Source organism: Crocodylus siamensis, chromosome 7 (genome assembly GCF_052110815.1).
Source record: "Crocodylus siamensis isolate JL-2025a chromosome 7, ASM5211081v1, whole genome shotgun sequence".
NCBI classification, from domain to species: domain Eukaryota; kingdom Metazoa; phylum Chordata; order Crocodylia; family Crocodylidae; genus Crocodylus; species Crocodylus siamensis.
The window spans coordinates 48,897,638-48,915,683 of NC_143401.1; the positions used below are offsets into that span (position 1 = coordinate 48,897,638).

Here is an 18,046-nt window from a genome sequence, read left to right on the forward strand (position 1 = left end):
AGTTTGTGACCGTTGTTTCTTGTTACCCCAAGAGGCACCCGGGTGAACAGATCATCTCCGATCCCTTGCTGCATCCCACTTACGAATTTGTAGGTGGCCACAAGATCACCTCTCAGCCATCTCTTGCAGAGGTTGAAGAGATCCAGGTCCCTCAGTCTCTCATAGGGCTTGTCCTGTAAGCCCCTAACCATATGAGTGTCCCTCCTCTGGACCCTCTCGAGTCTATTAACACCTTTCTTGAAGTACAGTGCCCAAAACTGGACTTAGTATTCCAACTGCAGTCTGACCAGTGCTGCATAGAGGGGAAATATCACCTCCTTGGTTCTATTTGTCATGCATCTGCTGATGCATGATAAAGTGCAGTTACCTTTGCTGATGATTTCATCACACTGATGACTCATGTTCATCTTGGAGTCCACTATGACTCCAAGGTTGCTTTCTGCCTCTGTGCTGCTGAAAGGGTCACTTCCCAGCCAGTAGGTGTGCCGGATATTTTTGTGCCCTAGGTACAGCGCTCTGCATTTGTCCTTGTTGTACTGTATCCTACTGTGTACTGCCCACTTTTCTAACCTGTTCAGGTCTGCCTGCAATTGTTCCCTACCCTCCAGAGTGTGCACTTCACCCCACAATTTAGTATCGTCTGCAAACTTGGACAGAGTATACTTCACACCCGCATCCAAGTCACTGATGAAGATATTGAAGGACCAAATACTGTGGGACCCCACTACACACATCCTTCCAGGTCGATACCAACCTGTCTACTAACACTCTTTGGGCGTGACTGCTAAGCCAATTTGTCACCCACTGGACCTTGTAAACATCTATGTAACAGCCTCTTTATTTATGAGAATGGGATGAGATACTGTATCATCTTGATGCATGATGCAACATATCTGTGTTGTTTGTCAGGATTCACAGTATTATGTGGAGTAGAAAGAAGGTATGCTTTAGTCTGGGATTACAGGGTAAGTGAGATCTGACAGGAAGCCCATACTAAAAAAGAATGTTTGATGCTGCTTTTTCTTGTCTGATGCGAATAAGCCTATTGATGAGTATCTCTGCTTGTAGGGCTTCTTACATACTCAGTGTTTGATTGGTCATGCATAGTTGATTGAGAAGTGTCTATTGAGATGACCTGCTTGTGAAATAATGACTATATGGAAGATCTGGAGGTTAGTGCTGTGTGATGGTGAAAACACACAGTTGAGAGGTGAATGGCTTCCTCCACAAGAGAAGGCTGAGGAGGGATCTAGTGGCCTGTTACAAACTAGTCGGGGGGAACAGCAGGCACTGGGAAAGTCCCTGTTCCCCCAAGCACTACCAGGAGTGACCACGAATAATGGTCAGAAGCTGGCAGAGGGTAGATTTAAGCTAGATATCAGGACACGCTACTTCACGGTCAGGGCAGCTAGGATCTGGAACCAACTTCCAAGAGAAGTGGTGCTGACTCCTTCCCTGGGGGTCTTTAAGAGGAGGCTAGATGTACATCTTCCTGGGGTCGTTTGACCCCAGTACTCTTTCCTGCCATGGCAGGGGTCGGACAAGATGATCTACTCAGGTCCCTTCCGACCCTAGAAACTATGAAACTATGAAGAGGCAGTGATCACATAGTTCCTTGTCCCACATAATGCATTGGTGTGGTGTTGTCTGTCAGCATATAGTTCCCCTCATATAGAGGCTACCACTCCTGAGTGGATGTGTGTCTCAGTAGACAGCCACGATAGTCACAGACATAGATTTCTTGAAGACTTAAAGGTTTTCCTAGCAACATAGCAAGGAGAGAATTTCTTGCAGCCCTGTATTCAAAATGTCCACATATTTTTGCTTGATAGTGATTTCATGGAGTGCTCCAAAAGAAGCAAGTTTGGGTGGATATCACTAGCCCTCCAACAGTGTTGGCCAGGGATGCACCCCTTTCCTAAATGGAAAATGCATCTTAATTGCTCATACCTGAAGGACATAAAAAGTCAGAGGCAGGCATATCTTAATTTCCAGAAATTTAGCTTTTGTCATACCACCTTAAGTTCTGACACAGAGGGGGAAGGCCTCTATATTAACTAGAGTAAGAAAAATGGCAGAAATTCCATTTTGTGAAGGGTTTCAATTTATTTTTTTAAGGATGTAAATAAAACACTAAGCTTTGAACTTCCCTGCAGTGGAAAGTCTTGGAAAAAATCGGGATCATACAACATTCTGATAACAAATTATTGTGTCTGCCCCTTGTATTTTGTAATATTTAACAATACTACATGAATATTTTAAAAGAAAAATATATACCAAATGAAAAAATGAAATGTTTCCTTCCTACATATTGTTTAATTAGTCTTTTTCATCCAAAATAAAATTTTCCGTGAATTTGACAGCATTTTTCAAAGGGCTTCTAATTTCAGTGGAACTGCAGTGGGCTTATAAATACTTCCACATCTTTTTCTGACCATGTACTTCTATGTATGAAAAAATAATGAAAATGTTCATTCTATTATTAAAGCAAATGGCAAGCTGGAAATTAAATCATTATTAACAGGAAGTGTAACTGAGTCACAGTAAAACAGCGAGATGCTGCAAGCATTCTGACTCAGTATCATAAGAAGGGTTTGGATTCCATTATCTACTCTTTTCTGCTCTACTTCTCCTCCTCTCCAATTCTGTATTACTACAGGATGGTTTAGTTGCACCTGTATATTAACGGTTGGACAAAGGCACCTAAGATTTAGGTGCAGGTACAATGGATGCTATTGGCTAGAGTCCAGTGTCATGTAAAGAGTGTTCAGGCAAGCTGAGGGTTTAGGCAAGTTGAGAATAGGATCCATTTGTTGTCTCTTATTATGAATAAGCTTGAACTGGAACTGTCTCAATTTATAATGTAAGGAGGTGCTCATTTCTATGAGGTTCCCATTAACTTTGGAATCATTTCTCAGTCCAGAGTAGCACAAGTTTTATGTATTTATTTTTTTACAACATGTTGCAGAGTACTTCTTAGGCCTTTTGGAAGGACTGGACTGCATTAGAAGAGATGGGTTTTGGAATTAAGATCTATGGGTGGAGTATATTCTATAATACTGGTTATTATACTGGGTGCGTGAAATGCCTGTGTTTCATTTCAGTTTCGGATTTGGTGTTTCGACCGGACAGCAATTTCATTTTGGCATTTCGAATCGCTGTTTTGTTTCATTTCAGCCAAAACTCTTTTGAGTTTTGATGCTGTTTTGACTCTGTTTTGGTGTTTCAGCCATAGGCTATAATGGGGAATGCCTAAAATATCTGTAACTTTTTCATTTCTTGTCTGATTTGATGAAAACTGCAGGAATGGTAGCCCCTGCTGAGGCCATGAAGCCTGCCAAGTTTCAAGGAGATAGGTGCAGGGGTTTCTGGGGAACTGCACTTTCTCACAGATCAGGGTTCCTAGAGGTGGCCATGGTACCCCTAGGGACCTGTGACTGTGCCAGCTCTGGTCTGTGGGCACCATCTCTTCTCGCCTACCGCCACATCTTGTTGGAAAAGTTAATAAGGGAGGCTGCCCTCAAGCTTCAGCTCAGTCACAGTCCTAATGGATGCCACTAAACCCTGTAGGTTCTTGGACCCGTTGCTTAGACCTACTCTAAGTAGGTGGCTCAAGGGGACACCCTAAGCCTTATGGGCTAGATGCGTGGCTCCAAACATCCCTTACCACGCCCCATGCCTCATAGATAGTATATCGGTATTGTCCCTGTAATGAGGTCTTGGTCTCGCTCTACCTTCTATTGTCGGTGGGCTCTCTATGCCCCTGATGCTGTGCCATCACTGGCACTGGGACCTCTCCACAACACAGTAGTGTGCCCCAGTGAGGTCTCCTCCTCCCCTACAGCCTCATCTCAGTCCATCACTTCAAATGACAACACGTAAGCAGCAGAATAGCACTAGCATCTCAGGCAGTCAAACTGTCACAGAGCCTTTTTTTCCTTTCCTACAGAAGCTTCTCCAGCAGCTGCCAGAGAACTCTCCCTGCCAGCCCAGCCCTGGGGCTTAGATGTGCCCAAGGCCCTGCCTCCTTCCAGTCAGCTGACTGGGGACAGGTGCTAAGTTGTAGCTATGTTGGTCTAGGGACATGGCGGACAAGGTTTTTTGGGTCAGTCTGATATCTTTTAGTAGACCAACTGAATAGTTGGCAAAATATATCTTAGAAAGCTTTTGGGTTAAAAACCCTTTGTCAGGCTGAAGAAGCACCTGCAGTTGGTGTGTGCGCTCTTCTTGGCTGGAAGGAGTAGTAAAGAAGCCAGAGGCTGGCATGCAGTGCAGGCAAGAAAGCCAGTCAGTGAAAATGGAAATGGAAGAGTCAGGGGTGAGAGACAGGCTGGGGTCGGGGGAAAGGGAGATGTAGCAGGTAAAAGTGGAGAGGGACCTGGGGAGTCAGAAGTCCAGCAGGTTGTAGTGTGTCAGAATTCCAATGTATATATTGAGTCCATGAGTTTCTGTACCTAGGAGGTTGATGAAGTCAGTTCATAGGCTCATCTAATAAAAGCGGTTTGTAAAGTCAAACAAGCACTGAACCTCGCTAACCTCATCACCAGAAGCCAACTTCCTACAGCCCAAAACACACTGCATGGATCCGGACCATGCCATGACAAGACATGCAAAACCTGCCAACAAGATCTCCAGTATGGAGATATCTTCACAATACGTATCTCCATCAGGGCATCAAATTCCTTAGTAGGAAACACTAAGCAACAGCTGCACACCAGAATGAGCGCGCACTGAAAATCAATCAAAGATGAAAACACCCAGCTACCTGTCTCCAGTCTCAGGTCTGATCCTCAAAGGGAATATACAAACCACTTTTCACGGACAAGCCTTTTTAGATCCCTCCCCCAGAGCACTGGGATTGGAAGGGACTTTACGGCCAGTTAGCAGACAGTGGCCAGCTACAGATGTCAGTCTGTTCTCCCCTCTTCCTCCTACCTCTCCTTACTTTCTCTTTTCTTGCAAGCCCAGCTTTGAAACACCTTTGAAATGCCGAAACGTCTTGGAAATGTTTCAACTTGTTTCATTTTTAACTTTTTGACATTTCTCCCGTTTCATTCAGATTCGGAGTTTCAAGCGTCAAAACGCTTGAAATACTGCTGAAATGAAATGGTGGTCAAAATTTTCACAGCCCTGGTTATGTTTTGTTGGTCTGGGGTGTGGGTGTTGAGAGAACTGCTGGAGTCAAATTAATGCCATTAACTGAATTTTCCCCCCCAAAATATAGTCAGGCTATTTACAGCTAGAAATGAGCTCTTGACATTATTTGTGTAAATTCACTTTTAAAAAGAAAGATGAAGTATAGGTGGTTCTTTATTAGCTAAAGGTGCACTATATTTATATTTATGTTACAGAACTACAGCCACTTTTTCTTGTTTAAAACAGAAATGCTGGCTTGGGTGTCTGTTCAATGACTTGTAGATTTGGTGGTATTTTAGCTCCATTTGTGCCTTCGATGGTAAGTTAACATTTTGTTTTACTGTTGTTAATTACTGATATTTTTTTCTGTAGATAAATATTTTTCAAGGGAAGTTTGTTATCTCTACGTATGTATTTTTATGCCCAGTCTACCTCTATTGATACAATCAAATCCCAGAGTTAACGAAGTTTTTTTAATTTAAAAGTTCATCTTTTGGAAAAGAAGCAAATGAACTTGGTAACTTGTGTGCATATAATTCTCATTGACATCAAACATAGAGTGAAGAACAAAAATTGTAGATCCTGATTTTTTTAATATAGTGTATTTGAAAGATACAGGCAGTCCTCAGACTTACGGCACAATTGGTTCCTTGAAAACCATGTCTTAAGTTGAAACGTCGGAACCAATTTTCTCATAAGAAACAATATTATAAATGGGGGATTGGTTCCTGAACCAAGGCCCAATACCCTATTTTCACCAAAAATACCCCATAATTTTGTACTCGATCAATTATAAATGAGTAATATAGCTACATTAATGTATTTATATTGTAACTAGTAATCATATTGATTTGGACTTCTTTGAGGTGACTTTGCTGGACTTTTTGAAAGGCTCTCAGTTGGTCTTTTTGAAGGTTTCTTGGCTGGAGTCTTCTCAGGAGTCTTGGCTGTAGGTTTTTCTAGAATCTTGTCTGCTTTCTTAAAGAAAGTGTCCAAAGAAGTTTGGACAGATGCTCTCCAGGTAGATAAGCAATGCAGCGAACTTGTTTGCTGGCATAGTGTCACATCGGATCAAGCGTTGTAAAGTCGAAACTGACATCATAAAGTTGAAACAGGGTGTCAATGTTGAAACAGTGTCAATTTATAAATGTTGTAAATGCGAAACATTGCAACTCAAAACATTGTAAATCGAGGACTGCCTGTATATGAAATGATCAAATAATGCTGCAGTAGCTTAGGATATAGTGGCTGCGTCTACAAGAGACACTGACTGTGTAGTTGTTACTGTGCAGTCATGTAATACTTGCAAACACAAGTACTAAATGACTGTGCAGTAACCAGTGTTACTGTGCAGTAGCATTCCTGAACGGCTTTTTGGTGGCACTAACTATGTAGTAGCTCATATTATGCAGAAGCCTCGCATCATGCTTTGTGCCATGTGATGCTGCTGCATAGTAGTAACAAGCTACTGCGCAGTGTCTTGTGTAGATGTGGCCACAAGCATGAATTAAGTTTATGTATTTATTTCTGATTTTCCATTTCAGAAATCTCTTAATCCATCCATGCCATTTGTGGTGTTTGGAATCAGTGGATTATCAGCAGGATTCTTGACTCTTCTTCTTCCAGAAACTGTAAACAAGCCAATTGCAGAGAGCATTGAAGACCTGCAGATGTCCAAATACCAATTGCTAAAAAACAAAAAGGCAGAGTAAAAGCATTTTAATGTAGCTTTTTATTAATTTACACGTATCTTCTGCAGGTCACAATATGGTAACATTTTCCAAATTATTCAATCTGTGCATTATATCTTAAAAATGTGGGTTCTCTTGTTCCATAATGCCCTGACTGTGTTTAAGCAGAATTTAAAACTTTTTTTAAAAAGCCTATTTTGCACTTAGAGAAGAAATCTTTTCAAGAATTGATTATACAGTCATTTTCATCTATACATATAAAACTATACGTAAATCCATGCCATGTTTTTGGTTCGACTCAAACAAAATGTTTAAAAGCAACCTGAAGTAATCATAAATTATTCATTTTACATATACCTTGTGCATCTGCAGTTATTCAGTTAACCTTCACATGTGTCGCATTGTTCCTTTTTTTGTCTTGTTAGGTCTCAGATTGGAATATAACATTAAAAACAATGCATGACATTTGGGGAAATGCTGATCCCTCATTTATTATTCTGTTATGTTAGAAGCTCTTTGGAACATTTTCTTGTTGTATATGTACATCAGATGAAGCTTTTGAAACTGATAAGATAGTTTTTATCTGATTAAGATGGTCAATAATGATAGATTTCAGATTATATAGCTACTGATGTTTAGAAGGAAATGCTGTAGTTTAAATTTTTAGTTTAATTCTATTATTGCAGCTGAAAAGTACAAATTTTTCTTTCTCACAAATCATGTGTTTAAAACTTCATTGTGACATATAAATATACTTGGCTCATGATTTATGCAACATGCTCAATAAGTTTGGATGTGATTTGGTAGGTTAACAGAATTTCTAGTGATAACAATAACTTATTAGCTATATAGAAATACCTTGGAGGTAAATGCATACAAAGTTTCCTGACACATTTAACACATTATTATAAATTGCATTTGTTGTTAAATATTATACTTAAAAATGTATAAGCTTTAGTTAAATTAAGGTTTGTGTCTAATAGTTTAATACCTAATAGTATTCTGTTCAGCCAAAATGAAAAAAACTGAAGTGCACAGATTCCTTTTCCTGAATCTGTTGTTCTTTTCATTTCATTTTTAAATTAAATCTGTGAAGTAAATGTATACAGCACTCCATTCCATCTTTGACATTAGTTTATGAAACTGGATAGGAAAAATAATACATGTAAAATTATTTCAATATTTTATTTTTTATCTATTTCACAGGTAACTCAATTAGAAGAAAACACTTAAACTTTCAGAAACATCTCTGTAGTGAAAAATCAAACATCTTTTGGAAGGATACTTTCATGATTAGTGTGGAACCACTGAGATACCACCGTGGAGGACATACTATATGCCAAAGGATATAAAGCAAAATACCATTGCCAGTATTATGAACAATTCATTTTTATATCAAGGTAAACTAAGAAGATGGAAAAACAGTTGAACAAAAAAATGTGAAAAAAAAATAGCAAATCTGTGCATTAATTTAAGGACTCTGTAAGCTAAACTTTGGATATGGAATATGTAGTTTTTGAACTGATGGAATATTTTACTCCATTTTTTTGATATATCTTACTCCATTTGTAAGATATAATTGTCAGATGCTAACTAAACTACAATGGTGAAATGGAAGTGACGTATTTATGTGTGTGTATATATATCTATATATAAAACTTACAGAATAGGTTGCAGGGCAGCCTTATATATTTAGGCATGCTGTAATTGTTAAAAATAATTACACCATGTATATGCCAATCTCCTTAACTTTTATTTTTATTTTTAAACAAATAATACCTCACAGTATATTTCAAAAAAGAAGACCAATGGTTTTTAAAGTTTGTAATGTGAGCAACATGAGAACCTTGGTCAAATTGATCAACATGTTTCAGAGGGAAGTAGAAGAACTATAATGCTAGGTATGTTTTTTCTAGATCTATTTAAATAGCACAGAAATGTCAAGTTAAAAATGACCATATTGGAAAGAATAGTATGGTGTTTTGTTTGTCTTTTGAAGAAAAGAGTTATATTTCAGTACATGAGTACCGAACATTTAGTCAAAAGTTTATTTAGAGGATTAATTTAGCCAGCAGTAAATGCTGACTTTAGGTATAGCAGCAAAACTAGGAACAAGATTATCAAGCAGTATATATTTATAAACAGCATTATTATTTCCAGTAGGACTTGGAAATATCTGCGGTAGAAATATAAGAGTTTAGTCAACAATATGTGCAATTTGGAGTAGGTATGTTATAGATGTTACTTTTACTTGATGCCCAAAACATTTGTGTAATTAAAAGGAAAATTTTGTAACAAATGTTCTTTCACAGGTATATCTGCCTATGCTGTTATAAGGCTATTTCCAACATTTAGACTCTGGTCCTTTATTTACTGGACTTGGTAGGGAAAGCCACTGCATTTTGACATCAGTTCCATAAGTAGACTACAGTGCTGCAAATCATAACATGTGGACTAACTGCTATGCCTTAATGTAACCTCACTGAAGATAATGGGACTCTAAACGGACACAGCATTCCACATGTGCATTATAAATTGCACAATTAATTCCTTAAACTGTTAAAAGGTAAAACGTAGATAAAGTTGTGATTTTAGATTACGTAAGCATAATTGATCTGTAGTAAAGAAAAGCATAGAATAAAGTACAAGCATTTTTTTTCCTGAGGCTTTTTTTATTTGTAAATAGAAGCTGCCAACAAGTGTGCCTTTCTTCTAGGGGGAAATTTTTGAGAAATTTCTCCCACCAGAAACTGTTCTGTGGGGAGCAGTACAGGCATTTAGCCAGCAACTGTCCTGTCTCCCTTGCTCTCCACACCTTCCCCAGCCCAGTGATCAGTCTGGGGAGGATATGAGGAGCAGGTTGCTCTGTTCCTTCTATCTAGTTCCAGGAGGACTTTGCATGTACCACATTGAGGGAGTTTTTCTTCCATGAGGCACTTCAGTGCTGGCTCCCATAGTTCTCCTGGGGAAGTTCCTGGTCTGGGGAAGTGGTGGGGAGCATTGGCCTGTTTCTCCCCTCCCTTCCCAGACTAGTCCAAGAGGAGAGGAGAGCAGTGGTGTAAAGCCCCCAGACCAGAAGGAGAGTAAACAAGCATTTTTTCTTGAGAGAGTAACTGTCTGGCAAGGGGGATCTTCCAGGTTACTCTTGGAATATCTTTCCCCAGAGGGGGCATGCTTCCTCTCAGAGAAATTGAATGAGCACTTGTACACTTCTTGTTTCTGTTGGGAGAAAAGCAATTCTCCTGGTAGAAATGTAACTCCTGCATGCGGCCGTAGTTTGGTGGTTACTCCCTGCTTGTAGGATTTATAACCACACTGAATAGGCATACGTCTTCAAAGGACAATTAAATCAGCAGAGAAATAGTGAAGATGAACACTTACTACTGTTGACTTAACAGTATGATAGAATACATATTCTATCCTAAAAATTAAATCTTAAAAAAAACTACCTAGAGGTAGAAGTAAGACACTGAAATAGGATCCCCCCCAAAGACATCATTGGTACAGTTAAAAGTCTGTATCCTTCTTCTGCCAGATATTTAATGTATCAGTCTAAAAAATGTTTTCCCTCTTTGTTTTGTACCAGATCCTACAGAAAGCAGGAAATAAATAATCATCTTTATTTTATATGCATTTATCTCATAGTTATTTTTGATGTTGAATGTATCTTGCTCATTATCTACTAAGTATTTTGTATATTTGACAGTTTGATGATCACAAAGGTCTTTTTGTTTTATGCTTGCCTCTGTTGTAAGAAATAAAATTAATGGTACCCTGCACAAGATGGTGTTGTTCTCTGACTGTGGCTTCTTTCTGAGTCACGTACCACAGGTGCACTCTTACCATGATTTGTTCTCATCTGCTTTACTATCTTGCCATGTTTTCCATAAGTAGATAAAAGGGAAGTATCTTTTTAAATTTATCTTTTTAATTTTAGCCATTCCAATGGAGACATCAGATGCAATTTGTTGTTATTTTCTAATGACCAGACATAATTACTAATTTGTCCTGCAAGAGCCTAAAGCTGGGAAATCAACTACTTCAATAATTTAAGCATATTGTGACAGATTAGAAAGAGCACTATTTTGATTAAACGTATTCTAGTTTTTTTTCTTTGTTTTTGTGTTTTTGTTTTTCTTTGGAGTAGATCTTCTCTCTAAGATATGGTAATTTCAGATTGTGGATTCAGAAAAGGTTATTTTGAACTGCTTTTCTCTTATTTTTAGTGAAGTATAGATTGTTTGCGAATGTCCTGAAAAATTATTTACTGGCTGTGAAACTCTCCTACTCTCCTCTTTCTATCACTTTTACCTTATGATACCCTGTTTTCAGTTCTTGTATCTTCACCAAACTTTTAGGGTTGAAATTTTCTAGACCATGTTTCTATTTTGGGCTGGTTTTAGCGGCCCAACACCCTGCTTATAGACAGAGGTGATGTGTTGGTGGGGGTGGGGAGGCAGCAGCATGGTGATGGCAGCATCATTTCTACACTGATGGCAGGGCATGGGGCTGCAGCCCAGCTGGAGCCAGTGTCCAGCAGGAGCAAGGGCAATGGCAGTGTGGAATTGTGTCCCACCCCCCCACCACTGTCAGCACTTATGCATTGTCTATACTTATAGGTATGCATTTCCTAGTTAATTGGCAATCAAATCAAGTGGAAATGTCTAGACGACAGCTTGAAAATGCAGTTTGGCTAGAGAGAGCTTATTGGTGCACTGGAGTGAGGAGTTCCTCTTTTATTTATCCTTGGTCTCACAAGATATGAGGGAGAAAGGGGGTGGAAGAAGAGGAAGAGGCAGGTGTGGCTAAGGGATTTCCAGCATTTGCCAGTGAAAGGGATTTCCTGCCCCAAAGGCAGTAAGTGTTCTGGTTTTGTTTTTAAACGAATAAAAGTACTTTCCCTCTTCCTTGTGGCTGGATGAGGTGGTACATAAGAAGGGCTGTAATTGTAAAAAAGGTATGAAACACAGGACTGCTGTTAAGATGCTTAATTTTACTGTATAATTTGTTTTGGTTTGGATTACTGATAATTAATGTTGTATGCCAGTGTGCCTGCTTGGTCACATATAGACATTCCCTTGCTGCCTTGGAGCATATGCCCAGGGCTGGCTGCAGCATTTGTTTCTGCGGTCTTGGCAAGGGCTCGCATTCTCCCCGAGGGAAACCCCAAAACTTTGCTCCCACAACTTGGGTTTTCTTTTCAGTGGTGAGGCTTCCTCCTGTAGCCCCTCATGGGTCAGTTGCACTTCCTAGTGGGTATTCTTGGGGCTTCACCTCCCCTACACCCCAGCCATATGCCAGCCTTAAAGACAGCCACTTGATGGTAGGTTGACTTGCCCTCCAGTGTCACCTCCTGGACCTCCCTCGTCTGCTAGGTTCCTGATGGTCTCGCCCTGCCCTAGGTGTCTTCGGGATGTTAGACTGTCCCTGCTGCTATGCCAAGTCTTCATTGCAGCACTGCTGCTCACAGTACTGCCCTGGCCCTTCCTATTCCCTGAGCATTGCCCGTGGCCCTGATCCTTGCCTTAGGGCCCCTTGTGGTAATTCATGAAAGGAACAAAATAACAAAGAAAGAAAAGGGCAGTGGGGTCTTAGCCCATTCCCCACTCACAACTCTGGTATCTGCAGCTCTGCAGTCTTTCGACGCTGTCCTTCTCTCTCTAATTGCTCGTGGGACCCTCCGAAGGGGTCTGCCCTTGGGTCCTCTAGTGGCAGCCAGTGCAGTTCTTGGCCAGCTTGGGCAGCACTCCTGCAGGTTGCTCCCTGCAGTGCCTCCCCAGCTTGTTCCCCACTGCTAACTTTTATTTCTGCCAGGCAGTGGTTTCGTCTGACATCATCCACCTGCGCCACTTTTAGCCAGAAATAAAAGTGGCTGACCAACCGTGTGGGTGCCCCATCTCGGCGTGGCTCATCCATCTCTTCTTCTCCTGAAAAAGATAAGTTTGCCCCGTCTTCAGGGCTTTCCCTTTTCTTGTGGGGACGAGCTGTCTCTGCCCTGTGTCCCACCATGGGAGGGGTCTCCTGTTCCCTTGTTTTCACCCCCCTGGGACAGCCAGTAATCAATATCTAATGACTTCAGTAGCCAGTGCTGTTATAGTGACTTTCCCCAAAGGCTGATGATATGCCATGGAATGCAATGAAACAGGACAGTTTGTTTTTAAAATTGGTAAAATGAGGAGTTCTACTGTATGTAAAAGAGCTATATGATTGCTCAGAGCTCCAGTATGAAACTGGAGATAGGTCTATTGAAAGTATCTGGATTAGGGTCAGAGGGGAAAGGAACAAGGGTGATGTCATATTGGGTGTCTGCTATAGACCATCAGACCAGGAGGATGAGGTAAAAGGCTTTCTTCAGACAGCTAGCAGAACTTTCCCAATCACAGGCCCTGGTTCTCATGGGGCACTTCCGTCACCCGAACATCTGCTGGGAGGGCAATACAGCAGTGCACAGACAATCCAGGAAGTTTTTGGAGAGTGCTGGGGACAACTTCCTGCTGCAAGCATTGGAGAGGCCAACTAGGAGCTGTATCCTTCTTGACCTGCTGCTCACAGACAGAGAATTGGTGGCGATGTAGAAGTGGATAGCAACTTGGGCAGCAATGATCATGAGATGATTGAGTTCAGGATCCTGATGAAAGAAAGGAGAGCAGCAGCGTAAGGACCCTGGACTTCAGAAAAGCAGACTTTGACTCCCTCAGGGAATTGATGGGCAGAATCCCCTGGGAGGCCAGTCTGAGAGGGAAAGGAGTCCAGGAGAGCTGGTTGTATTTTACAGAAACCTTACTGAGGGTGCAGGTGTTGCCCTGAGGGGTCAGACCAATGCTCAGGATCTCAATATTGGGCTGTTAGGAGGGCGTGGTATACAATTACACATGCACACACAAAAATCAATTAAGCACACATACACTCACTAGGTGCATACACACTCACACTAGCAACCCAGATACCCACACGTCTAAAATAACCAGTCTAGGTTCATGCACACCTATCACCAGTTTAAGCCCATACACGCTACACACACCAAATTTAGACAGAATCAGTTACCAACACCTGTACATCTAATACACATATGTGGATTACTGATTCATATACCACACACACACAATGATATCTATATATGTGTATATATATAGTGTATTCACTAATTCACACACATACCACCCACCTATACATACACACGGGTGAGTTCCTAAGTTGGGTGTTGTGATGTGTATGTATGTATGTATGTGCTTGGGATACCTGGGGAAAGCTTAAGGTAAGAAAGAAGAAGTGTAGGGAGTGAAAGTTTATAACCAGTAGACTAGAGGGGCCTGGGCTGAAGAACTGAGACTCGGGGGTAATTTCAAGTTAATTGATCTTAATTGATTAAAAGACAATGCCCAAAGCCTGCAGAACGGGAGCAATGCCAGCACAGAGGCTGGGACTGGAGCCAGAGCTACGGGGGAGCTGGAAAGGTAGGTGGAGAGAGGGAAAATGGGACTAAGGGAAAGTGTGGCTGTTAAAGAGGGGCTCTGGGTGTGGGGAGCTAGAGGATGGCTCCGGGACAGCTAGAGAAGCTGCAGGGAGTGGCAGTAGGTGCTGGGAGCTGGAGAAAGGCTCCAGCTGCTGAAGAAAAATGCAGGACAGCCACAAGGAACTGGAAAGCTGCGGGGGAGAGAGGACTATGGAAGGTGCGGGGGAAGCCTGAAAATAGAGATGGACAGCAGAAAAGTGGCAGGAGAGACTGAAAGGCATCAGGGCAGCGGGAAAGCAGAGAAAGGCAGCAGAAAGTCACAGGGAAAAGGCAGGAGCGTGGGGAGCAGGGGGAGAGCAGAAAATCGCAGGAAAAGCGGCAGGAGAGACTGAAAGGCAGCAGGAGCAGTGGGAAAGCAGGGAAAGGCATCAGAAAGTCACATAGATTCATAGATGTTAGGATTGGAAGGGACCTCAATAGATCATCAAGTCCGATCCCCTGCATAGAAAGGAAAGAGTGCTGGGTTCAGATGACCCCAGCCAGATGCCCATCCAACCTCCTCTTGAAGACCCCCAGGGTAGGAGAGAGCACCACCTCCCTTGCGAGCCCATTTCAGACCTTGGCCACTCTAACTGTGAAGAAGTTCCTCCTAATGTCCAGCCTAAATCTGCTCTCTGCTAGCTTATGGCCATTATTTCTTGTGTCCCCCAGGGGCGCTTTGGTGAGTAGAGCCTCACCAATTCCCTTCTGCGCCCCCATGATGAATTTATAGGAAGCCATGAGGTCGCCTCTCAACCTTCTCTTGAAGAGGTCCAGGTGACCTTGTCTCTCCTCATAGGGCTTGGCCTGCAGGCCCTTAACCATAGGAGTGGCCCTTCTCTGGACCCTCTCCAGGTTATCCATATCCCTCTTGAAGTGTGGTGCCCAAAACTGCACGCAGTATTCCAACTGCAGTCTGACCAGTGCCCAATAGAGGGGAAGTATCACCTCCTTGGTTCTGTTTGTCATGCGCCTGCTGATGCATGATAAAGTGCAGTTAGCTTTTCTGATGACTTTTCGTCACACTAACGACTCATGTTCATCTTCAATCTCAGTAGATGGCAAGGAGGCTGATAGGCAGCAGGGAGAGCAGGAAAAGCAAGGAGAGGCTGAAAGGTGGCAGAAAAGGGGAGACGGAATTGGGAGGAGATCAGGAAACTAGCGGAGAGGTGGGGCTGAAGCTGAGAGAGAGAGAGAGAACAAGGCTGGAATTTAAGATAGGGAAGGGACTGGGATTCAGTAAAACATGACCCAACTCAGGGTTGCAAATGACAGTGGTTTTATTGAATGGGGAGACGGTGACACAATGTCTTATTGGTTCCCTTGCACATGCGCGCACACATACACAATGGCAGCAGGGGTTAGAAAGGGTTGGTGCAGGGGCTGAAGTCCACTGAAGTCCTGGAGGGGACAGAGAGAGAGAAAGAGAGTCCAAATTGTAGAAGGAGGTGTGCAGGTAATATCTACCTATCCCAAGCCAGAAGTTGATCCTCGATCACCAGTCGGGGTCTCCTTCAGCTCAGTGTTGTCCAGAGGGGGCCTCTGGGGTGGATACCTGACATGAAGCTGGTCTGATCCAGATGGAAATGGCATTCCCACTAGGTCTGCCTTCACTGCCCTCTTTAATAGGGGCAGACTTTCTATGACCCTAGTGGCAGGGGCATGCCCAGGCAAGGGTCAGCCCCTGGTGTACTGAGCATGTGTGCTGCATGCAGGGATGTGCAGTTTCAGGTGTCTGTAATGGTGCGTACAATGGTAGAGTTGCTGGTTCTGCAGGGACGTTTGTGTTTCAAATGCTGGGTTCTTGTCTCTGTTCCTGGGTGAGGTCCCTGGTTCCTGGATGAATCAATGCAAGGATGATGGCCCAGTCATTACAGGCCATTCAGTAGAGGCCTGCTACCATTGTATTTCAGTCATTCCCAATCATTCTCATTCATCCGGGAACCAATTTACATGGGAGGGGTACATGAATCATACAGTTGCAACACAGGGGATGCCTGGGCAGAGAACACAAGATGGGGACTTGACATACAAAATGGAAACTTGACATTACTTTGGTTCACTTACAAACAAGGCCTAAACCATACAATATCCATATGAAACAATAAATATCAATACGAAAATTATAATAATGCAATATACAACAGTAAAAATCAATACAAACCTAATAATTATACAATATAAAACAGTGGATATCCAAAACCAAAAACTTGCTACCAAAATAAAAATGTTAAGCCTGAGCTCACTTATGTTTATCTATAAGGAACAGAGAGGGAGAAAAAGAAAAGCCAGAAATAATTGGGGAAGGGAAGAGAATGCATATCTATCTCATATATGTATGTATGTATTAGAAAAACTGGGGGTTTTGCTACACAGGAACAAACCATGTCTATGTTCAGGAAGAATGGCAAATATGGCAGGTGACCAGCTTGGCTTAGCCGAGAACTCTTCAGTGAGCTTTAGTACAAAAATGGAGTTTACAAGAAGTGGAAGCTTGGAAAGATGACTGAGGAGGAGTATAAGAATATTGTTTGGGCATGCAGCAATGAAGTCAGGAAGGCCAAGGGCAATTGGAGTTGCAGCCAGCAAGGGATGTGAAGGGTAAAGAGAAGGGTTTCTGCAAATATATCAGCAACAAGAGGAAGGTCAGGAAAAGTGTGGGCCCTTTACTGAATAGGGAGGCAACCCAGTAACAGAAGATGAGGCAAAGGCTGAAGTGCTCAATGCCTTTTTAACCTCAGTCTTGTTGGTGTCACTGGGCATAACCCTGGGTAACTCAGAGGGATGGAAGACCACGAGTGTCGAGGAAGTCCTTCTGCTCTGGGCTCAGACGAGCCAAAACCCCCCCTTGCCCAACCTTTGTAACCCTTTCTATGGCGCCTGCAATCTCCTGTCCTTCTGGAAAGCAGGCAAGCTAAAACTGTTATCTGTGGAATGCAAGGGCACCAGTCGGAGAGAGAAAGGAGGAGGGAAAGGGGAGGAAGAGGGGGGCCAGCTGATGAAAAATCACTGACAGTGAAACTGACCGGGGTATAAAATCCTGCTGTTGCAGGGTTAAGTGCGCAGGATTTGAGACAATACAGTCTCCCTGTGCCTTTTACTTGAGCTCAAATAAACTCTGTCTGCTTCTCCCCCCAGTGTGTTTATTTGGCGTGACGCATACCGGGCAACGAACCCAATTGTTGCCTCCCTTGGGCACCTTGTGCCGGCAACAGACTTCACAGGCAAAGTCAGATTACTGCACTGGGCAGCACAGTTTGGGGAGAAGGTGAGCAGCCCTCAGTGCTGAAAGAATAGGTTAGGTACTGTTTACAAAAGCTGAATATGTGCAAGTCCATGGGGCCGAATGCAATGCCGCTGAGAGTGCTGAGGGAGTTGGTTGATGTGATTGCAGAGCCACTGGCCATTATCTTTGAAAACTTAAGGCAATTGGGGGAGGTCTTGGATGATTGGAAAAGGACAAACATATGGTCCATCTTTAAGAAAGAGAAGAAGTAAGATCCAGGGAGCTATAGACCAGTCAGCCTCACCTCAGTCCCTGGAAAAATCATGGAGCAGGTCCCCAGGAAATCCATTTCTAAATACTTGGAGGGGAAGAAAGTAATCACGAAGAGTCAGCATGGATTCCCCAAGGGCAAGTCATACCTGATCAACCTGATTGCCTTTCATGATGAGATGACTGGCTCTGTGGATGCAGGAAGAGCAATGGATGTGATATACCTTGACT

General features: G+C 42.4%; 1 protein-coding gene across 5 annotated transcripts in view; it reads left to right on the forward strand.

The window, feature by feature from the left end:
• Positions 1 to 8,742, forward strand: part of LOC149859773 (solute carrier family 22 member 15-like) — a 52,685-nt gene extending 43,943 nt beyond the window's left edge. For 2 of the 5 annotated variants that reach the window (XM_090058300.1, XM_090058302.1), the window contains exons 10-12: positions 5,383 to 5,455; positions 6,681 to 6,839; positions 8,034 to 8,742. In XM_090058300.1, the coding sequence (XP_089914426.1) occupies positions 5,383 to 5,455; positions 6,681 to 6,839; positions 8,034 to 8,060 (259 nt within the window). In that variant the 3' untranslated portion in view covers positions 8,061 to 8,742. Of the gene's footprint in view, positions 1 to 5,382; positions 5,456 to 6,680; positions 6,907 to 8,033 lie in introns of those variants that run through there. The other 3 variants (XR_016443611.1, XM_090058301.1, XR_016443612.1) reach the window with 3 other exon arrangements.
• Positions 8,743 to 18,046: the final 9,304 nt, after the last annotated feature.